Below are 23079 nucleotides of genomic sequence, written 5' to 3' on the forward strand. Positions count from 1 at the left end.
GAGCAAAGTGTTAACTGAGCAAGAAGTGAAACTCCCAAATAGATGTGTACATACCCACCTACAGGAGTCTATGGAACAACTAAGCTGTTGTAAATTAACTTGTGAGTTAACAACCTCAAATACTACAATGTGGGCTGGGCTTTGCCTTGAAGTTTTATCAAGGCTGTGGGGCAACCTGAAGAAGCAAGCATCAGGCAGCTGAATCCAACCAGGACAAGAGTCAATACACTGACTTCACCAGGCTGGATGGGAAAAAGAGTGGGGAACATGACGCCAACAGTCATGAACAAAGCCAAGGCTGGGGCTCCTCTCCAGGCCCGGCAAAGAGCTAAAGATATAAAAACAAACACCACAAAGTCTAAGAATCTTCCAGTGATTCAGGTAAACAGCCCTAAACTGATCTGTTTTGCAAGCTTTTCTGGTCATCAGACTTCTTATCAGTAGGTCTCGACTGTTTTTGAAAGGAAAAATAACTTGAGAAATGGATTTGTGTATAAAGGAAACTGGAAAGAAAATCACAATGATGCTTACTTAGGTGAAAAGAAAAAGCCAACATGCTGGTTCATTAAGACAAAAAAGGCAGAAAACCCCTTTAAGAAGGACCTTTCCTAGGTTAAACAAAGTACCACCTCCAAATAAACTAACTTTTATTTTCTAAATACCTGATACCTCAGATAACAGTACCACTTTTTCAACCTTTTCACAGGTAAGAATTGAGAGTTTCCAATTTTTTAAAATAAAATGTTACTTAAAAAAATTATAACCCCTGAAATTTTAAACTTTCGCTGCAACTGAAAAAAATTATAATTGAGAGATGTGACTGTACACATGCAAAGCTGAAAGTCACAATATAGCCAGTAAGGACAAGCACTTAATGATGCCTTCTGTATGTTTGAAATGTCCCATAATAAAAACTAGAACTACAAAAGAAAATGATTTTTCTCTTATTCTACTTAGAACATATTGCTCCACGCATTTGTATTATTAATGGCCCTGAAGAAGGACCCAAGAGGCCCCAACTTGACTATTAAAAATCCTGTGTCTGCACAAAGGTAACTTTGTAAATATAAGTAGCATTTAGTAGCCATAGATCAGTACATTATTTTCCAAACAAAAGGATCCAGGAGAGGTAAGGGGCCTTAGTCCTTGTATTCAATTGCACACATGCTGATTTGCAATGGTTGAATACTCAAATTACATCTCCTATCCTACTGAGAATATAAAATGTTATAAGCATGAGTGTGCGCAAAAACTTATCTATAAGTATATACATCACAGTGTTGTTCCAATAACAGAAAACTAAAAACAAACTCATGTATATGGTGGGAAAGGGATTAAATAAATTACAGTTCATACACACTGCGGAATACCACTTAAAATGAGGTTGAGGAGAATAGAAAATAGAAAAGTGTTCACAATATATTAAGTGAGAATTTGAGACAAAGTATATACAGAATAATGTCACTTCTGGTTTTTTTTTAAGTGTACATAGGAAAATGACCAAAGTATGTACACCAAAATTACAACAGTTAATTTCTTTAGGTGGTGAATTATAGATAACTTTATTTTCTTCATTGTGTTTTTATGTGTCTAGCATTTTTCCTAAAGGCAAGGTCCATATTCCCTTACCTACAATACAGAAATCCAAAAAACTCTGAAAATTCAAAAGTTAGCAGCAAACTTGTTTAGGTACAAAACCTAAACTGATATGAAACTGCTTCATATTTATCCCATTTACTGTAAATATTTACAGATTTCGCTGCAGAAATAAGTTTCAGAGTGTTGCCCTAGATCCCACCAGAGGCTCAATATTACCCTCCAACAATCCAAATTCTGGATTCTAAACCCCAAGGTTTCAGACCAGAGATTGTGGGCCAGTATCAGTTTGTAAGTTCTGACATCATTACCATTGTCAGACTTTTAAAAATGGGACTCATCATTTGAAAAGGTTGGGAGTCTCTGCTATCGATTTTTATAAATTTTAAAATGGCAACATTAATAAAAAATATATCCTTAAAAACAAGATTATCATTCCGATTCATTAATGGTGGCAAGCACTGGGCTGTCATCAGATGACTTTAGCAGCTGAGGTTTACCAAGCCCTTGGCATGGGCCAAGCATTATGTGTCTTATACATTTTAGCTCATGTGATGCTGCTTCAGGAGGTATGTACTATCCCAGGCCCATTATACAAATGAAGACACAGATACTCACAGAAGTTATGTGACTTGCCTAAGTCACAAGGCAGAGTTGGGTCAGAATCTGACTTTTATTGGCTATGCTAAGTAAGCAAGCAAGCCAGGGGGCAGTTCTGCTTCCTAGATCATCACTGTTTTTAATAGTGGTAATAACATCACAAGTAAAGCTGAGACAACTAACTTGTTTTAAAAACTCTTTTCTGATTTGTAAACTAAACAAATTTGATCTACAAATTACTAAGAAAGGATAAATATGAAGCTGTACCATATAATTTCTAGTATTACTACCATTAACGCTAACCACACCAAAGTGATCTGAAGATGTAATACAACTGTAACGATATAATTTTCTATACCACAGAAAATCTCCCAGGGATCTTTTGGAAATCAGTGTAGGGAACATTTTCTGAGGGCTCTCCAGAAAAGACCAAGTTTCTACCCACAGGAGAGTCTGACGTTTCCAAGAACAAACTCTCTACTATCTTCTTTTGGGATTTCCTTGATATCTCTGGGATATAATGCCCAATGATTTACTTTCCCTACTGAAGACTAAGGCAGAAATAGCCTTGACTTCCTTTTTGCAAACCAAAATTCACAGCTGTTTGGGGTGAACAAACCAAGGGGGTGGGGTGAGGTGGAGTGGGGGATCCTTCCAAAGGGATTTTTCTGGCCAAGGATGCAACTTTCACTGGGATCATAACCTCCTAGGACGAGTGAACATGCTGAAGCTGACTGGATACAAATCAAATTCTTCAGACCACAAGATTGTTTCACTGTTTCCTGTCTCTAATTTTTGTAACTAACACAGTAAAAACTAAACTTCAATTGGAGAATACAAAAAAAGGGAGATCTCTCCAACTTATCAATCTTCTGCTAAATCATCTTTTACTACAAGCAGATGCCTAACTCGATTTAAGATTAGGCACTTTCTAGATTTTCAGATATAAAATAACCACAAAGAAGTCATTTCCAGGCATGCTATTTTTTTTGCTTTACAGTTTTGTTTTTAATAGGGGGACCACATTCTGCTTTAGAGAAAGCCTAAATGTACAGCAATTCTAAAGTAAAGGAAAAGGACTGCCATCTCAATAAAATCACACTTAAAAGAAATATTTTAAGAAGCTCTTTAAAACCACTTTAATGAATTAAGGAGGTTTAGTGGAAGATCTAGAAAACTGCTGTCCTAATGGATAGCTGTGTTTTGCTTTGTTGTTTTTGTTTTTGCATTCTCTTAGAAGAGCAGGAACTTATATCAGACAAGTCCATGAGATCCTGTTTCCAGCACCTCCCATTCTATAATCTTTACATGGTTGGTGTTGCCTTCTTCCTTAGGATGTTAAAATCGGTTTGCTCAAATTGGCACATTCAAAAAGAAATCTGGCATGGTAGGAGGGCAAAAGGAAAAGGGTCAGCATGAGAAAAAGCTGTCATGTCATATATAAGTTACAAGTTCATTGGGGGGAAGGTGTGTAAATAAAGGACCATTTCAATAAAATGGTTATGCTAATCATTTTTTTAAGTCTGAATTCCTTAAATAAATATTAGAGATCTTTCTTAAAATTAATGAATAACTAACTTGTCATCTCTTCTGACATCTGAGAGAACCTGTTAGTGTTCCTCAAATGAGGTCCATTCTTCAAAAATTTTCATTCTTCATTCCTTATTTCAGAAATTTTTCATATCTTTGGGAAACTCATGGCTGTTTTTGGATAGTCTTCTCCCTAACTCCACTACAAATGGTGGAGCAAAAACTAGTTTATAGCCATATTTATTGCTACAATAAGTATAAATATAAATAAATGTCTATAAAATTTCAGAGTTCCCTAGCAAGCTTCCTTGGCTTTTTTTTTTATTCACTCTTCTCATTTTCAAAAAATTAAGTACAGATTTTTCCTAAACCATGACACAACCTACTCCTCAGTTATGGCCTTTGGCTTAGTTTCTCTGTGCTTCTGGACCCTCAGGAGTGCATTTCACTTTACATCATTCACATATATGCACATACACATACATCAGTATTTAGCTCATAACTCGATTTATAGTTAATTTACAGTTAATATATGTCATTTTATTTTAACATTTCCTTTTCTCAGATCTTTCTATTCTTCGGTTGACAGAATTCACTTTTAACCCAGATCTTACTGTATTCTCATACAGAAGTTACTTTCCTGGAAATCAGTAGTTTCATTATAACTATAAACATCAAATTCTCCATCACATGTGAATTTGAGTGCCTGCTATATACTCAGGGCTGAAATATACCATGAGTTAAAAAGACCTTTATACAGTACCTGTCCAAGCCATAGACTGAAGGCCTGCATCTGTTCCACAATCAGAACATGAGACACTATTATATAAAGTAAAATCCCTGCTATCCAGAACCTCTGTAGGACTAGACATTTTAGATAGCTATGCTTTCTAGCTTCTATTGCTTGTTCTTTTAAGGCATTAATGTGACAGGTCCTCTCCATTATTCACGCTTTCTAATCTGCCATGGCTTGGAAAATAGATACCCAAGTGTGAAAGAACACTATTTAAAATATGTCTAGCATGGTACTTTGCACATAGCAGATGTAGCATGGCAAAATTGCACGTGCTGAACTGAACTGAGGATGGCTAACAGTGAGTACTTACAATGTACTAGAAATTGTGGTAAGTTTCTTACACGCATTATCTAAGACAATACCTATAAGGCAGATAATATTATCCCCATTTTACAGATGCAGAAATTGAGGTTCAAACTGGTTGAGTCATTTATATAAGGTCAAGCAGATAGTCAGTGGTGGCAGTGGAATGTGAATCCAGGCAGTCTGACTCCAGCACAAGTGGCCTTAAGCATAATACTATTTATACTGCCTCTGAATGTACAGTAAATAAGGGAAGGTCAGAAGGAAATGACATTTATAACAACTTCTTTTTTTAGTCAAAAAGTCTTCTTTGCTGACGTTCTGACTCTCAGGTGTGTTCTCAACTGCAAAGGGTTACTTTATATAAACGTTATACTGACAGGCCAAAGCAACAAACTGTGAAAGCTAGGCAAGCAAAGTGTAAGTCGACTAGCTACTGTATACTACAGATGATGGGTTCCAAATAAGTAGAAGCTTGAGAGATCTGTGTGTATTAGGGTCATTAGGGCTTTAAGAAGTTAAGACCTAAGCGCAAGCAGTTAAGAAAAAAGGGTTAGGGTGAGTGTAAACATTTTACAGTTTAAGAATAAGCACAAAGCTTTTGTGGAATTGTGGTCGGGGCAGGGGGGTAGGAGTCATAAATAGATGACTAGATGAATAGACAATTACACATGTGGTTTGAAACATTTATATCCACTATAGCTATGAGCTCCTATTCCTGAGAGCTTTACTTGGTCACTCAAGCAGCTGGACAAATGTAGGCCACATTTGGCAGTACTAGTGGGAGTAGGCTATGGCAGCTAATGCAAGGGCCAAGGCTGAAACTATGATTCTGCAGCTCTTGTTAAATAACCCAATGTCCTTGAGGTGGGGAGTGTGAAAATAGTGGACCCACACCCACTATTTTCAAACTTAAAAGGCAGGACATGCTGACTTAGGGGTTTTTTAAACACATGGTCTCATTTGCTCAGAAATCTTTCACTAGGTTGAACCAGAGTCACCTCTAATTAATGACACACCTAGTGAGTGTAACAAGTGCCTGCAGATCCTCCCTGCCCCTAGGAGTCACAGGGATGAGAGGCTGGGACAGCTCTTGGGCCATCTACCGTCTCTGTCAGACACAGGAGCAAGTCAGGAGTCAGCTGTCTTACGCAAGGGAATGTTGACACCACCATCGACACTTTATGGCAGACTGGACATATCAGCATGAGGCTCAAGGTGAAAATTGTGCCGAACAAAGATTTCCTAGTCTTGTTTAACTACAGGCAGCTAAATTCTCAGCAAAATTTCAACAATGTCTGAGTGAGCTCACTAAGAGTAACCTAACTTGTACTTGAAAGCAGAAGATATGTGAAAGTTTCTCACTTCAGCAGGATATACTAGGGGTTAAGGTATCTCTGGCAAACCTCCAAATGCTACATCATTCAACTCATGGGAGACAGGCACCTCTGAACTTGTATAGTCTTTCTCTCATCTCGGACATCAGAAGTACAAAAATATCAAAGTAATCCAGGTAAGATTCAAAACCCAATTCATGCACTCAAAGTACGTTTATTCAACACCTGTGAGTTGTCAGGCACTAATCTAGGAATGTGGAATATAAACATGAGAAAGACTAATTCACTCTGAAAGATGGCAGTGTATCCATCCATTATTTCCCTTAATCGTGCCCAAACATTCAAGGCTCCCTGGCAAGAAGTTCTAGTGTCTCACTGGCACCAAGTAAGTGTCCTTTCCCACTTCTGTGCCTCTGATCATGGTGTGCCTACCTGGAACACTCTCGCTCTACTTCACCTACCCAAATCCTCACTTCCTTCAAAGTCAGCTTTAGTCCCTCTCCTTCTGGAAACCTTGATCGCCATCTCATCCCAAAGTACTGTCTTACCGCTGAACTAACAATTATGGTGAGTAGCATCATTAGTTTATTTAGAAATTTACCGTCCTCTGACACTTTTATTTATTCAACAAATCCTGAATACCAACTATGTGACGGCACTGTTCTAGGGGCTGCAGAATTGCAGCCAACAGTACTGGTGTTTGCCTCCCCAAAAGAACTCCTAGAAAGAGTTCTTCTCTTATACTGCTTTTTAAAATCTTCCTGTATAGAGTTGGGTTCCTATTCAGTGCTTAATATCTAACAATTTATTAGCGCCTTAGGATTCCTTGGGCCAAGCTCAACTCACCCAAATTTAAGTTACATAAACTAATGGGGAACAAAAGCAAACCAAGCCATTTCTAAACGAACTTCCACTTCTTAAAAACCTCAAAAGAACACGGAAGGAAAAGAAAACGGGCTATGAAAGTGCTGCTGAACCAACACATTTTACTCACACTGACAATCCTCTCTCCAAGCCACACAAGTGACTTTTTCCTCTCAATCATTACAGCTCAGATCCAAGTGTTTAACAACAGACCTTGGAAAAATTTAAAGGATCCCTCGGTTTCCTAAACAAGTCTTCCTAAAGCTTTATTTCTTCGTGAATAAACCTCCAATGAATCCTGCATATGCCACTTAACAGACTAATCCAATGAGGTTCACTATATAGAACTAGAATTTGAGCTTCGAGCACAAGTGGGGCTCAAAGAGTACTTTAGACGTGATAAATCCAGAGACAATTTTAACATAAACAACAAAAGCCAGGTCCTGCAGAGCCTAGTAGATTCCAAGTTCCCAAAAGAAGGGACTCAAGATAATTTCCTCTAGGAGAGCCGCGAGATTCTGCAAAGCGTGGGAGTTTCTGCAGGAGGTGAAGGAGGTTACAAAATGCATTTGTTAACATATATATATTGCTCTAAAGTGGCTTGTTAGATACCACAATTGGCACCTATAGCGGGCGAGAGTGAAGCCGGGCTGTGCCATGCGGCGGAGGCTGCCACCTGGGAACTCCCACCATTCCTCGCAGCCGGGTCAGGAGGCGAGACGAGCAGAGCCCAGCTCGGACCCGCACTGGCGTCCCTTGCCCTGTGGGCCGCCCGCCCTCGCCCCGGGGTACCCCGAAAACTCATTCTGCCTGGGTCTCAGAAGTCTCGATCTCTCTACGGACCCAAGAGAGTCGAGAGGGAGAGAGAGAGGTCTCCAGGCGGCTGCCTGGCCCCGGCGCGTTACCCACCTGAGCAGACTGGAGAGGGTATGACTCGAGGAACCGAGGCCGCCGCCGCCGCCGCCGCTGCCGCCCCCAGAGCCGCCACCGCCGCCGCCGCCGCCCCCGAAGCCTGAAGAGAGCCGCTTCCCGGACAGCAGCTTCTCCACGGCCGGGAGGTGCCCGGTGCGGGCCGCTTCCAGCAGCTCCTGCTCCTTCCCCATCCCCAGGGCCACTGCCCGCTGGGGCCCCTTCCCGGGGCCGCAGCCGAGCCCGCTTCGGCTCCCAAACTTTCCGTCTCCGGGCAACGCACCCCCCAAACTGGCCGGGGACACCACCCCCCTCCCCCCGTCGCCCCCCCACAATTGCGTCACTTCCGGGATCCGGCGTCACGCGTCACCGCGCCCCGTGCCCCGCCCCCTTGCCCACCTATTTGGGCGGGGCTCGGCGGGCAGCGCAGGTGGCTGTGGTCTGCGTCAAGTGGCCCTCACTATGCAGAGATGGGCCTCCAGGGCAAAAGGAAAGCGCCGTGTGGGCACCTGCTGTATAGGTGTAAAGGAATAAACGGAGCCCACCTGTATGCGCCTCACGAGGTGCGCTCCTTCTCCAAAGGTTTGGGAGCCCACAGGACAAGAAATACGGTAATTTATCCAGGCAATAGAGAAACAAAGGGAGAAATACGGTAACGCGCATCTACATTTCCTAGTCCATTCTGTCAGCACGCATAAATTAAATACGTAATGGGTGTGGGGACCTAGTGATACAAAGGTGAATAAAATGCTCTTTACCTCAATGAGGGAAGAGAGGAAAGTTTTTAAATAGAAATATCCCCTGCTCTTCATGCTCTAAATCCCTGAAATGGCTCCTAAAGTGAGACAAAGGAAAGATCTCTCTCCGGTACGATTTGTTTCCTCTTACTTTTGATGAGATTAAACCAACTGACATGAAAAGTAGGGCTTATAAAACCGATCCCGACCTTGAGTACTGGTGAATTTAAAAAATCCTTTCATTGGGTATAAACTATGTGTTTTATTTCTGGTACTAGCACTTTTTCTTGCTCGAAGTATGCGCTCAACAGTTATGGAGTGAATAAATGGATTGGATAAATAAATGGATTGTTCAAGCTATACGACTTTTTTTTAAGGTGCTTGAGGAACTGAAGAGAAATGCTGGCAATTCAAACCCGCGCGGTCTCTTAATTTTGTAACTGAACCGTACGAGGCTGAATCCTCGCCTGAAAGTTTACGAGACAGCCACGTCTCACGATGCGAGCATACCACAGAACTGAGTTTCCTCCCGTCCCCAAACTTTACTCTGAGGAAAACGGATTAAGGAATGAGTTAACTGACATTGCGTTTTTAGAAAGGCAAGAAGAAAAAAGAAGTCCTTCAATAAACAACACGGCGCTCCTTTACAAAAGGTAATTCTCCAGGATGGAAAATCTAAACTCCGTACCCTCAATTTTCCCTCTACCCACTGCCACCAAACCAGAGTTAAAACGGAACCCTGAAGTCTTCGAAGCGCGCCTCAAATGACCCTCCGAAGAGAGGTAGGGATGATGTCATCGCAGCGCGACAGCAGGAAGTAAGCTCCTGGGCTGCTGTTCCGCGCGCGGTCCCGAGCTCCTGAGAGTGACAGCACCGCGATCTCCTCTCCCTTCTCGCGGCGATGGATAATGCCTGCGAGTCGCCCACTGATAAAAGTGGAGAGACAGGGGAGTCCGATGAGACGGCTGCTGCTCCCGGGGGTCCTGAGGCTACCGACACCGACGGAATCCCGGAGGAAACTGACGGGGACGGAGATGGGGACTTGAAAGAAGCTGCGGCTGAGGAAGGCGAGGTAGGAAGAGATGTGCTGATGAGGCTGGAGTACTCCGAGATTGTGTTACTGGCTACTCGACCAGCTCCCTGGTTGATCCCTCCCAAACTGGTAATTCGAACTCACTGGGACTTCCTCTAGATCTGCAGTCGCGGTGGCTGGTAGCTGGTAGGAAGGAGACAAAACTATAGTGCTGGTTCGGAGACCGAAGGACAGGGTTAATATTTTAATCCCTGCCCTTAGTTATTGAAGCTACTTCTAAGGAAATTTTAAATAGCTTCTTAGTTTTCCTGATGAAGAAACTGGGATACGATATCGCACTGCGAGTGCAAGAGCTAGAACCTGGGATTCCTAGTGTCCCTTTCACCGCAATGTGATTTCTCTTAGATATTGCTTAAGCATAATTTTGTTATTATTCAGAGTCGTTAAAGGGAGACTTTGAGGGAGTTACTGGTTTAGTCACACCCATACCCTCTTGGGACATTTAACTGCTACCAGTGACCTGAGTGTTAATGTCCAAGGGTCTCTAGCTTAAACACACCAAACCCACCAGTTGTGCCACCTCAAAAGCTCAGCAGTGTTGCCTAGCTGAGCATTAGCCAGGGGACCAGAATCTCAACATTCTCTGGTTTCCATTTCTAAAGATAGAATCTTAGGGGTCTTAGAGCCATAAGTAAGAGACTTAAAGAGATCATGGGGAAGGACATTGGATTACATAGAAAGAGCCTTTAAGAGCATAAAGTTACATCCAAATATATAAAGAACTTTTAGAAAAAGAGAACATGTGACTAAACTATTTTAAAAAGGAATCTTTAAAACAGATCTCAAAGACAAAAAGATTTGAATAATAGTTAACTTAGTCCAATCAAGAGTTCACTACATACAGAAATTTGCACCCAACAGAAGATAAAATTATTTTTTGATGCCTCTGAAACACTTTTAAAAATTGATCATATACCAGACCACAAGAAAAAACAAATTCTTAAAAGTAGAAATCAAAATAGGCCGCATCCTGTTAGTACAGTGTAGTAAACTTGAAATTAACAACAAAAAACTTCTACCTCCCGCTCTCTCCAAAAAACTAACACCTGGACATTTTAAACTGTTTTCTAAATAGCCCTTGGATTAAAGAAATTAACAGAGAGAATATGTCATATCCAATGGGGTTTGACCAAAACTTTATTTAAAGAAAAATTTGTAGCCTTACATATTTTTATTAACAAGCAGGAGATATTGAAAATAAGCACCCAACTCAAGAAACCAGAAAAATAACAAAATAAATCAGAAGAATGTAGGGATAATGAGTTAATATGAATAAATGTAAATGTTGATGAATTAATGTTTATAAAACATAAATGGAAGAAAAGAGCACTACATGTGGGAGAAGCTCACTTAAATGCTCCAAATTCAAAGAAACACCGTTTTGATGAGAAGATGCCTCCTTTTTAACATTCTTTCCACATGGAATCATCACCAATAAAGAGATTTATAGATTTAGAGGTAGAAATGCTGGCTAAATGGGGAGGACTTTTCTGACATCCCCTCCAAAGAATGAGGTCAGGAGAGTGGGCTCAGGGGAGAGAGGTTTTCATGATCCTTGGCATTTCATTGCATTTGTAACCAGATATTGGAGCTATAATCACAGCTAAACTGGAAGACTTGATTATTTAGCTGTTTGTTTGTTTGTTTGTTTTTCCACAACTGGGCTAGAAACTTCTTTAAGAGAGATAGTGTATCTTACACTTGATGGTACAGCCAGTGCCTGGAACCAAAAAACTACTGGATAAGTGGATTTGTGGTGTTGTAATGAGAATCATGTCTTCTTACCTTGCTCAAGTCTGGAAAGTAAGCCAAATATATAGTAGTGTTTCTTTCATTTTCTCAGCTCAAGAGTCAGGACATCTCAGATTTAACAGCAGTTGAAAGGGAAGACTCATCATTACTTACTCCTGCAGCCAAAAAACTAAAAATAGATACTAAAGAAAAGAAAGAAAAGAAGCAGAAAGTGGATGAAGATGAAATTCAAAAGATGCAGTAAGTCACTTTCTGATCTTTTCCCATTGTAAGTCTCTAACTTGACCACACAAAGTTAATAAATTTTTCTTGACCTTCATTTTTTTAACTGAAAAGAAAATAAAGCAATTAATACATCATTATATCACAAAATATAAATAAGTAAAAAGAAAATACCACCACCAAGGTAAACACTTAATATTTTGATGTATATTCTCCAAGATATTTTCTATACATATATACCTATAAATTAAATTAAAATTTTCAAAAATATTAAATACTGTTTGTAACCTTTTTTTTTTCACATTATTTATGGTGAATGTGTTCCATGTCAATAATTATATATCTAGGTCATAATTTTCTTCAAAATGGAAATAGCTTCATTATGTTTTCTGATTATAAAAGTATTTTGACCTCATTACAAATAATTCAGAGAATACAGAAAAATAGAAAATTACCCATAATCCAGCACTCATAGTTTACCTAGGGTATGTATTAGAGTATATACCTTTTCAGATTTTTTTTGTTTGATATGTATTGCTAAATATTTTCATGTCAGTAAATATGCCCATAAATCATCATTTTTAATGGCTGCATTGTATTCCATTACATGGATGAACCATAATTTAAACAATCCCTGCAGCTGTTCTGGTGTTTTGGGTTTTTTTCTTTTGATATTATGATGAATATCTTTGAGCACATCTTTGTATACTTGTCCGTTTGATTCCTAAAATAAACTAGAAGTGTAATTGCTAGTTCAAATAGTATGAATATTTTCAAAGAATTTTCATACATAATTCCAAATTCTTCTCCAAAAAGGTTGTTCCATTTCACTCTCTACCAGCACATATGTTTGTCTTCCCATTCTCATTAATACCATTCTTTTTAATATTTGCCTATCTGGTTTATGAAAAATGTTATCTCATTTAAGTTTATCATTTTAATTTAATAGTGAAGGTTAATTTTTTCCTCTATTTTGGCCATTTCTCATGTCCTTTGCTCATTTTCTAATACTGATATGGCCATCTTTTTATTTATAATGTTAATGTTGAAAACTACCGGTATGAATATAAATTTATATATTAAATTTTTGCTATAATGTGTAATAAAGTAGCATTATAGTGAGAGAAAGCCTAATGCTGAAAACACAATCTATATGGTATGATACAGTGACCCAACATTGTTGTTTTTGTCCTTAATGAAGAAAGGAACTTATGTTTCACTCATTCTCAGGTTACTTAAGAGTTGAAATATTTTATCTTCATTCCTCACGATCACTAAGCCTAATACTATTGACTCCATGAAAATGCATTTTTAATTGCCTGAGACTTGATATTATTGACGTAATAATATATCTTAAGCATAATTACCTGAATCTTTGCCTAGAATCCTGGTTTCTTCTTTTTCTGAGGAGCAGCTGAACCGTTATGAAATGTATCGCCGGTCAGCTTTCCCCAAGGCAGCCATTAAAAGGGTAAGGATGACCTATCACACTTCATTTCCATCAGCTATGAAAACTGAACTAGCCTAGATTCAAGAGTTGTGTCCATTGGCATTTGGAAGTTGGTGGATCATTTAGGGGGAAAAATTAAAATAACATGCCCCTCAATAATCTGATCATTTGTGGTTTTGTATTCCAGGGATAGGGTCTGGACAAACAGGTTGTTATGTACCCAAATCTTTAATCGTCTCAGTTTCAGTATTCAACCTTTAGTAAATGCTTTTTCAGTGCAAATCTCTTATGAGTACTATGTTTCTAAAGCCAATCCTTGACTACCTTAATCACAAGAGTCTTTGTCCTTCTTTCAAGCTGATCCAGTCCATCACTGGCACCTCTGTGTCTCAGAATGTTGTTATTGCTATGTCTGGTATTTCCAAGGTTTTCGTCGGGGAAGTAGTAGAAGAAGGTGAGTGGTGTTGGTATAAATACTGGCTTTATACCATAAAAGCTGTGATGGTCTTATTTTCAAGAATATCTATACTGAGGTGCTTAATAAGACACCTGTGGTAGTTTCCATTTACACTAGAAGTTGACCAAGGTGGGAGCCTTGTATTGGGTAGAACATGACCATTATTCCTTGAAAGTTTCCATACTGGGAGGCAAGGAAATATCTAGGAAAACTCCCTTCCTGATTCCTGACATTAGCCCAGGTAACAGAAACAAATTTTGTATTTTTCTCCAATGGACTTTGCTCATTTCTACTGCCAAAAGTGAAGATACAAGAAAAGCAATCGCTGGTATAGTGAGGAGTTATCCTTGATGTTATGACCCCTAGGAACTACCCCCGTCCTGGGGGTAGAGAGATCCTGGCTGCTGCCCACTGCTAATCTCTAGCCGATTAAATTTTTTTTTTAAGCAGAAGATATGTTTTTAACTGTTGCCTATGATAAAGCCTGATGTGGAATATTATACTAAAGCCAACACAATATATTTCATAGCATTCTCTTAAGAAGGGAAAATGTCTTGATTTATTTCCTTAGCAATAATGAGTTAATAAGGATTATAGGACTCAAGAGGATTGTGATTAATAACCTCTGGTGTGATAATGAAAATTTCTCCTTGCCCTCTGTTTAGCACTGGATGTGTGTGAGAAGTGGGGAGAAATGCCACCACTACAACCCAAACATATGAGGGAGGCTGTTCGGAGGTTAAAGTCGAAGGGGCAAATACCTAACTCGAAGCACAAAAAAATCATCTTCTTCTAGACCAAAGCCTAGAAAGCCCCGGTACTGAAGGAAGTACTGAAGGACAGACTTCAGATTGCATGAGACTTTCTGTACTGGTGCTTTAGAATCTGTCCTCCAAGGATTCCATGATGATTTTAATGTCTTCTCAAAACTCTGATACTCATCACACCTAGAAGGCATGTAGCCTGTTTTATACTTGCCTCGATTAAATATTTGGACCTCTTAGGGCATTTTGAGGCATTTAATTGTTTCTTGGCCTGCTGGAAGAAGAAAGGTACATACGCCTTAAGCATCTTCTGGACAGGGGAGCTGCTTACAGACAAAACCTTTCCAAGGGAACCTTGACGGTTTCATATTGAAGCCTGAAGTTGCTATGACTTAGGTTGTTTCATACATCTGGGTTTAAGTAGATGAAATGACCAGAAACTTGACTTGTGAAACTCTAACATGAAGGCGTGGTGATAGCAATAGCAGTGGAATAGTTTGTCCCTGTAAACATTTAAGATTCTCCTATGGATGTTGGTGGATGATCATTAAACTGTTTTCTAACTTGTATGTGTATTCATTGTCGTATGTGGTTAGAATGAGGGAAGTTAATTCTTTTTCTGGTGTCAGAATATAACTGGTCTTGGGATTTTTGTGAAAACTTGAGCTCTTCCCATTTTCTCCTAGAGCTATTAAACTTTTATCTCGTAAGAGTACTTAAAGCACTTAAAAACAATATAAAAGCCCATAAACTTCAGATTCCTATAAACAGATATACCACAACCAATACTGTTTAATAAGTTTAATTTGCTTTTTTCATGTGGTTCACAGAACCAGTACACTCAAGGTTTGATTAGATATTGCAACATTAAAATTTCCCAATACTGACCAGTATTCATTCATCAGATACATTCTCATTGTTTTCCTCAAATAGAGGGAATGGAGTGACCTTTTATTGACAGTGATTAGCAGTAATAAGGCTACAGTATTCATTGGCAATCCTCAAGAATTCTTCCTTCCATTCAGTGTCAGGAAGAAGGGTTTAGAAGGTGTTCTTTTTTGAAGCTTTCCTGAGCATGTCTTAAAGATTCCAATTCTGTTTAGCACCCTCAGTGGGGGAAACAGCTTGGACTTACAAAGTTGGACAAATCTGATTTTTAGTATCTTACATTAAAACTCATGGCTTTAAACATGTACTTAGCCAGTGGAGAAGACACTTAAGTGGGGCATTCCACACAAAGAAATGCTGTTAAGACTCACGCTATATCTTGACCAAAAAATGAATAAACTAGGGAGGGGGTGGGGGAGAGGGGATGACAAAAGCAGACGATCTCAGCTCTAACAGGATTTTTTTTTTTTTTAACAGTTACAGGAACTATATTGTAATTTGAGATATTGGAAAAGGCTGAAACATAAATAACAAGAAAGTTCACAGCTGAAGTCTGGCCACTTAGCAAAATCTCACAGTCTAAGATTATCTAAGAATGTTTCAACTTTTCTGTTGTAAGCGATGAGGAAAATAATCCCCATTCAACAATAGCTACTATCCATACCTACCCGGAGGTGAACAGGAATATTCCTATACTAGCAGGAAGTGGGGGAAGCCATAGATCTAGGTGAAAAGATAGTAAATCATACCAGAATCTTGATACACTTAATAATGACCATGGTAAATCGAAAGACAATGACACAGCTTTTGCAGTTCTCAAATAACCAGGTGTTATCCTACTAGCTTGTGCTGTAATGTTCAGTTGTTTCCATAGTTTGTTAGTATAATTGATTTTAGAAGTTTAGGCAAGTATTAAATAGGGAGAGAAAAAAAATAAACAAACCCTTAGTGTAAAGATTTGAAGTGGAAAGTTCCCATATCACTATGGCAATACTTCAAACTACTTTCTTTCCACTACCCTCCTGACCTAGCCTAAGGAGAATCTAATGTAAATAGGTTAAATGGAAGCATTTAAGTTATGGGGTATGTGAGGGGTGGTGTGGCCCCCTTGTATATTCCATACACAGGAACCACCCCTTTTAGAACCACGAAAAATGGTACCTAAAGGTAGAGGCCCATGGCAAAATCAGGGTCAGATTAAACATACAGCAAAAAGCAGCCATCACAAGAACAGATTCCATGCCTTCTGCCTTAAGTCAAAGAAACTAGGTTAATTATTCCAGTGAGTTGAAAATACAATCTGAGATTGATAACCATCCCTGCAGCTCAGCTAAGAGATTTAAACCAGTCCATATGCACTAAAGCATATCTCCAGTACATTAATGTAAATAGGAAATCTTGACAATCACAGATGATATAGTTGTAAATGTTTCACAGCTGAAATGGTGATGTGCAGTGGCTGAAGTCTTTGAGGGACATTTTCTTGAGGTATTGTTATTTCTTGTTCACAGAGTCTTAGAGTTCCAAGGCAGAAATCATAATCAGTCCAAAGGAGTTGACACTACTCTCTTTTCCTTTCATTTTTTTCCTTTACATTTATCTTGAGGACAACCAACCAGTTCATATATCTTCATTATGAAAAAAATCTTCCTTCCCCATTGAATATTAGTATTATTATACAAGATGATTTTTACTAAAATTCCATGGGGCAATGACCTCTGCCATACTTCCTGAGGATTTCAAGACATAATGGCCAAAGCTGCCATATAATGGAAGTTTGAAATTCTAAGGCTCCATTTGTCATATGGACAAGAGCTCCAAAGAGCCCAGAAACCTGAGCTCTGGTTGTTAAAGGGGTTAGTCTTGGTGCTTCCTGGATTTGTTTCTCTTGCCTCTCACCAAGCACAAGTTTAAGGTGAAGGTGTACCAGGCAATGCCTATTAAATATGTTCTTTGCATGGAGGATGCCAGAGGGATATGGTGGTCAGGAAGGAAAGGAAGAGAAGAAAATCTGTATGATTTTAAACCAATTCAGGTGATCCTAAGGTTGAATAATTCCAGTTTCCAGCTATTGGATATTCCTCCTACCCTTCCAAGAATTTTAGAAATGCCAGGCCTGAGAGGGCCAATGATCCATTTTCACCACTCTGCCTTTGAAAGCAGCATTAAGGGGGAGCTTGTGGAGAGGCACAATTACCCTCAGTTGCATTTCACCAAAAGTAGCCCTAGATGTCTATAATTCCCTTTGGAAGGCCCAAATCATACAAGGACTCTTCTTAAACCTTCTGTACCCATGCAGTTTCTGCTAGCACTTCTTGGACAGTGAGCTCCATAAGTTTCTGATTTGCTATGAGAAGTGCTTTCTTTTACCTAAGGCAGCAAGGTAAAACCCCAGAGCTAGTTTCAGGACCTGGTGAATATGTCCTTCCTCATGACTGGATATTTATTTGACACTATCCTCAGCTTTCATCTTTCCAGAATTGGAGTCAATATTTTAAACATGTATCCTCATCTAAGTACCTTCACCCAGCCACCTCCACACCCCACACCCCTGATAATTTTTGCTGTTCTCTGGACCTTTCCTCCCTTCATATATTTTGTAAATAAGGTCTCCAGAAGTGTGCAGATAATTTAAGACATTACCACGGTTGTGTATGAGGTCCCGTTTTCTCTGTTGTCTCCTGGTGTCCTTCTTGATGATGCAGCTGAACTTTTGGCCACAGCAGCACATTCACACCTTCTCCCTCTCAGCAATACTTAGATTTCTTTCCTGAGTTCTAACAGAGCTCACTGTCTCGTCAGCTGCTGATATGTCCATAAGTGCATTACTTTACACTTACCTACACCTAATCTCACCTGTCACTTTCCTGAGTGTTTACAGTCCGGCTTGTAGCTCCTTTGCAATTTGGGTTATTTTTTTGTTTTGTTCTGTTTTTTCAAGTCTCTCTGGTTCACCTTTCAATGGCTGGAAGCAGTAACATTTGATTGCACTGTCACTTCCTACTTTCAAGTTATTTATAAAAATCTTAAATAAAGTTAAAGCAAGCATCAGCCAGGAAGAAACTTCCCATTAACATTCTCTCCAGAAAGATGTTTATTCTAAGTTGTTTCCTAAGCATGACAAAATGGTCTCATAATCTCATAGTAACTGGTGCTTTTAAAATTGCCTTAGTGAGGAACTTGACAAAAGTTCTTTAAAAGTTTGAACAAATTAGATCTTGTTCCTTCTTGAATGCATGTTTCTTTTTATCCTCAAAAAACTATAACATATAAGTCGGGAATGATTTCCCATAAAGGAAAACCATTTTATTTTTCCTTCAATAGGTCATGTGTGATTAGGATTTTACTGACACTACTAAATCACTAGTTTACCATTTTGCCATTTCAAGGTGAGTTGGCCGATTAACTTCTGCCTAATCAACAAAGCTTGATGTATATCAACAGAACTGTATGGATAAAGGTAGAATGTTAGGGAAGAATTAGGTAGGAAGGAAAGAAGGGGGAAATCGCTTTTTTATAGGGCAGGGGCAAAACCTACCTAGGTTGAAGGTTTCTTGTTTTGTCTTAAGTCAAAATTACATGATTTTTAAAAGCCACAGTGGTAGAGCAGGGTGAGAGGCAAGAGACTGAGATGTCTATGTTACAGTTTAAAACACATTTTCAGCTCCCAAACCACCAAGTGCTAAGGAGTGTGCTGGTACAAAGTTGTAGTGCTTGGAAAGCAGATGTGCCAGGGATTCCAGGGAGACAGAGGAAATAACCTGAGGTGCAGCTATGGAAAAGAGACAGGACTCTAGGCAGACAACAGAGGCTCAGAATCAAGCTGCCCTATTAATCCCCACCACATCATGCCTCCAACCTAGCTCAGAGTGGATGTTTTTTCCTTGATTTAAATTTCAAATAAATACTTGAAATTAAAAAAAAATTCAAATACTTGAAGTTAAAAGAAAATCAAATAAATTGTGTTATAGAAGGGAAAGGTGATACAACTGAGCCACTACTGTTGTTTACTTTCGCCATAGCATCACAGTGATGAAAGCATAAAAGGAAGGAAACTTAACCCAGAAAAATCTGATTGTAGTATCAGCCAAGATGATATGAGCTCAGTTCCCTTTCCGAAAAAGGCAGGGTCCTGGTCTCCCTTATTCTTGTGCCTCTCCTGGCTCCCACCTTGCTGGCTAGTCCTTGTTTTACTTTACTACTATGGCCAGAGTTAGGCCAAGACTTTTCAGATCTGCTACAGGAAGCTCTGAGATATAGACTCTTTGGTGGCTCTGTGGGTGACTGAAAAGATGGGTACTTTCCCTTATTCACACAGGTTGTGGAGGAAGCAAATGTCTGTCATAAAACCAGGCGGTGAAATGGCCCTATAGTGGAGAAGAATCCACCTAGTATGCAGAGGACGAAAAGGCTATACACAGGCAAGACATGATGCCCAAGCAACACACAAAGCTGTCCCCAATTTCCTCGAATATTATCATGCTTTGCCCTGTCTTCCATCCAAGTTAGAACACTAACACAAAGGACACCACAAGGAGTGAAGTGAGCACTCCTCAGACCCTCTGACATCCTTAGCCAACTTATTCAACACTGGAGGGTGCCTTCTGTCACATAGGTGGTGCTATTGCTGGTGATCTCCACTCTCCTTGGCACAGATGGTTAATCCACTGCTATCAGAGCTCAAAGAGGGGGTTATATTTCCTAATCTCCTGAAGAAGTTTTTCTTTATCCTGGTTGGCATTGGCCAATGCTTGTTTGGTTTCTATAAGTTCCTTTTGTAGGGTAGGCAGTTCTTTCACCTAAGGAACAATAAGCAATTCACAGTTAATGAATAAGGTAGCTACCTTGCAAAAAAAAAAAAAAAAAAACCTCTCGGTAAGGGAACAAATTAGAACAATTCGAGCAGAAAAATCCACAAATTTGGTCGATGATCAAGAGAACCCAACTAGATCTTTTCTAAGAGCCTAATCCCATCTTCAGAGTTCATCAGTTACAGGGACAGCAATAGGTGGAACATGTGATCAGCAACCATTCACCTCTAGCACCTAATTTATATCCTCTATTCAGTACTTCTAGAAGCTGCTGCTAGGTGACAGGAGCCCAAACAAACCAGCTGTGCACAGTAAGCAACTTTTTCAGCCCTCTGAGTTTTACCAGTTTCTGTGATTATAGCTCCTAAGGGTTTATGGGAAAGGTGCTGTTTGGTTAGGTCCTCACCTGCTGTCCAAAAGCCTCCCCTGTGGGCACCAAAAACACCTGTTCTTTTAGGGGCTGTCTCTTCTCACTTTTATGTACTTCAGATGATGGTCTATCATGAGCAGCAGCTGGAAAAAAAACAAAGGTTCTTAATGATAAGCTGCTACCAACATGCAGACAATTCCTAGTTGTTACCTATTCTCTTACAGGAGAAAAAAGGCAGAGAAGCCAGGAGGCTAACAAGCTCAACTCACCACCTATATGGAACACACCATCATCACTTCGCTTCAGCACAACATGCTCCATGGCCAGAGTGATGGGGATAGGGCCTGGAGACGTTGGATAGATGGGGGGGATATCATCCTACAAGAAAGAGGAAAACCACATGATGCCCCCAATCAGCTTAGAGTAACAAGCCATGCTTCTACCATTCAGTCTGAAACCCTTTTATGGCATTGTTTATCCATACTCTTTCAAGATGTAGGAGGCATAACTGAGTCCCTCCCATTCTAGAGATGGTGAAATAAGGATCAGATAAACTAATGGGATTGCACAATCATGCTTCATGCCAAAGATAAGATTAGGGCTAGAGAGAAGGTCTCTTGACTTGAACCCAGGATTTTTTGACAGCAATACATATTTATGTAACTACCATAAGGTTGACAAAGAATGCTAATTTGCATTTCCTCACTTGATCCTCAATATCTTTTACAGTGACAAGGCAAGAAGCTAACAGCTGTCACTGCCAGATTTCCTTGCCTAATAAGGTAAAAAACAAAAGTTCCTCTCACCTTTAAGGTGATTCTGGAGTTCAAGAGCTCAATTTGCATGGGAACTACCTCTGGAATCTCCTCATCCTCCAAGAAGGGCCCGAGGCCATTGAGCACCGAAGTGAGCAGCTCAAGGTCACAGCCTTGGAGAAGCAAATGCAGGAAGCCATTCTTTGTGGCCAGTGGGGAATGAACAGCTGCACCAGGCCCCACCTCAAAGCGAAGGCCCACTGCTGGCCTAATGGGGCCAGTCTTCAAAGTTGAGGATTCCTGAAAGCTTGTATCTTTGAGAAGACAGAAGGAAAACATATTAACTAACAGTCAGGGACTGTTAAACACTTTACATGTATTTAATATTTATAACAACTTATGCCAAAAGTATTATCATCATTCCCATCTTAGAGATGAAGGAACTAAGCACAGAGATTAACATGCCCAAAGTTATACAGCTGTCAGTAGCAAGTACAGAATTCAGGCAGCCTAAATGCAAAGACAATGGGCTTAGCTACTTTGCTATAATGCCCATGGTGGAAGGGACGTTAAGGACCAATAAAAAAACTGGTCTGCTAATGGCCAAGGAAAACCTCTAAAACATAGAACTCTCAACTCTGCTAAATTTGAACGTCTCCTCCTTTCTTCAAGTCTTGGTCTTCTCATATAAAGCCAAGTATCTGATAAAGCCAAGCAGGATCTATGCTAATCTCCTTAAAATTCCATATAAGAATAATCTTAGGTATAGCCAAGGATAGGGAACTTACATACTTACATAACTGCAACTTAGTACAACCATTTTGGAAAACAAATTAGCATTATCTAGTACAGTTAAAGCTAGACCTACTCTAATGACCTAGAAATTATACCTTCAGGAATATAACCCTGGAGAAACTCTCCAATATATATACTAGGAGATAGGTACAAAAATGTTCAAGGCAACACTATTTGAAATACCAAAAAAACTAGAAACAACCAAATGTCTGTTTAGAATGGACTGAAGAAATAAATATAGTAATGGGCACAAGGGATATTTTAGGGGTGATGGTGATGGTTGCACAACTCTGTAAACGTACTAAAATTTATCAAATTGTACATTTACAATGAGTGTATCTCAAAGTATGCAAATTATACCTCAATAAAGCTGTTTTTTAAAAAGGAAAAAGCAGTATATTTATATAATAGAATATTATATAGTAGTGAAAATAAATAAATTATAGCTAACTCAACAACCTGGAAGAATCTGAAGAATATCACATTACTTGAAAGTAGCAAATCATGAAAGAATACAAACTATAATTCTATTTTTAAAAACTGAAAACCTACGAAGGTAAATAATACATTGATATAAACATGTGGAAGAATTGTAAAGTAAAGCAAGAGAATGATAAACACAAAATTCAGGCTCTCATGACTCCCTTTGACGGATGAGAGGCAGAAGAAAGTTCAGGAGAGGGGTTCCCAGGGGCTTCAAAGTTAAAACTATTTATTAAACTAGGTGGTAGGTACTTGAGTTCATTGTACTGTTACTATTTTATACATATATTTTATAAATATTCTTTAGTATCTACTCAATATTTTAAAAGATAATTTTTTTTAAATGAAGCAAGTCCAGATTTTTCCTGTCATCATTTAAAGTATAGATGATAATTCACATCAAAGAACTTAATCTGAAAGACAGACGCTCCTTGGTCAGATGTAGTTTGATGTTAGCAGCCACACAAATGAGTAAGTGGACATTGTCCTCATGTAAGCTTAAGGAGCATGTGAGAAATGAAGTCTAGTGAATGCAAAATCCCAGAAAGAACTCTGGGAAGCTGCTTG

General features: G+C 39.3%; 3 protein-coding genes across 11 annotated transcripts in view; 1 reads left to right on the forward strand and 2 right to left on the reverse strand.

Annotated features, from left to right (window-relative positions):
- ANKS1A (ankyrin repeat and sterile alpha motif domain containing 1A) overlaps positions 1-8274 on the reverse strand; it is a 172594-nt gene extending 164320 nt beyond the window's left edge. For 2 of the 5 annotated variants that reach the window (XM_039856183.1, XM_039856182.1), the window contains exon 1: positions 7936-8245. In XM_039856183.1, the coding sequence (XP_039712117.1) occupies positions 7936-8129 (194 nt within the window). In that variant the 5' untranslated portion in view covers positions 8130-8245. Of the gene's footprint in view, positions 1-7935 lie in introns of all 5 variants that reach the window. The other 3 variants (XM_039856185.1, XM_039856184.1, XM_039856181.1) reach the window with 3 other exon arrangements.
- A 103-nt stretch (positions 8275-8377) lies between these two features.
- TAF11 (TATA-box binding protein associated factor 11) lies at positions 8378-22420 on the forward strand. Of its 5 annotated transcripts, none has more exons than XM_039856204.1 (6): positions 8378-8546; positions 9050-9834; positions 11609-11757; positions 13123-13210; positions 13547-13643; positions 21209-22420. In XM_039856204.1, exons 2-6 carry the CDS (start codon positions 9574-9576, stop codon positions 21289-21291), a joined length of 678 nt encoding a protein of 225 aa, XP_039712138.1. In that variant the 5' UTR covers positions 8378-8546; positions 9050-9573; the 3' UTR covers positions 21292-22420. The 5 variants fall into 5 exon arrangements, with proteins under 5 accessions (XP_039712138.1, XP_039712140.1, XP_039712137.1 ...); XM_039856206.1 differs by lacking the exon at positions 21209-22420 and adding an exon at positions 13923-14305 and having other exon boundaries at positions 8383-8546; XM_039856203.1 differs by lacking the exons at positions 8378-8546; positions 21209-22420 and adding an exon at positions 14312-14979 and having other exon boundaries at positions 9077-9834.
- Positions 15197-23079, reverse strand: part of BLTP3A (bridge-like lipid transfer protein family member 3A) — a 59499-nt gene continuing 51616 nt past the window's right edge. Inside the window, exons 18-21 of the mRNA XM_039856179.1 lie at positions 21286-21548; positions 20749-20857; positions 20516-20622; positions 15197-20097 (exon numbers count right to left, since the gene is read on the reverse strand). Of these exons, the coding sequence (XP_039712113.1) occupies positions 19972-20097; positions 20516-20622; positions 20749-20857; positions 21286-21548 (605 nt within the window). The 3' untranslated portion in view covers positions 15197-19971. The remainder of the gene's footprint in view (positions 20098-20515; positions 20623-20748; positions 20858-21285; positions 21549-23079) is intronic.

Source organism: Pteropus medius, unplaced genomic scaffold, assembly GCF_902729225.1.
Source record: "Pteropus medius unplaced genomic scaffold, Ma_sr-lr_union100, whole genome shotgun sequence".
Classification (NCBI taxonomy): Eukaryota; Metazoa; Chordata; class Mammalia; order Chiroptera; family Pteropodidae; genus Pteropus; species Pteropus medius.

What these genes read in the sequence shown, in the direction of transcription:
- TAF11 (XM_039856203.1), top strand. Translation starts at nt 9,574, where the DNA reads ATGGATAATGCCTGCGAGTCGCCCACTGATAAAAGTGGAGAGACAGGG. An exon ending in GGTTGATCCCTCCCAAACTG is followed by an intron (nt 9,835 to 11,608) that starts GTAATTCGAACT and finishes TCATTTTCTCAG; the next exon opens with CTCAAGAGTCAGGACATCTC. An exon ending in GATGAAATTCAAAAGATGCA is followed by an intron (nt 11,758 to 13,122) that starts GTAAGTCACTTT and finishes ATCTTTGCCTAG; the next exon opens with AATCCTGGTTTCTTCTTTTT.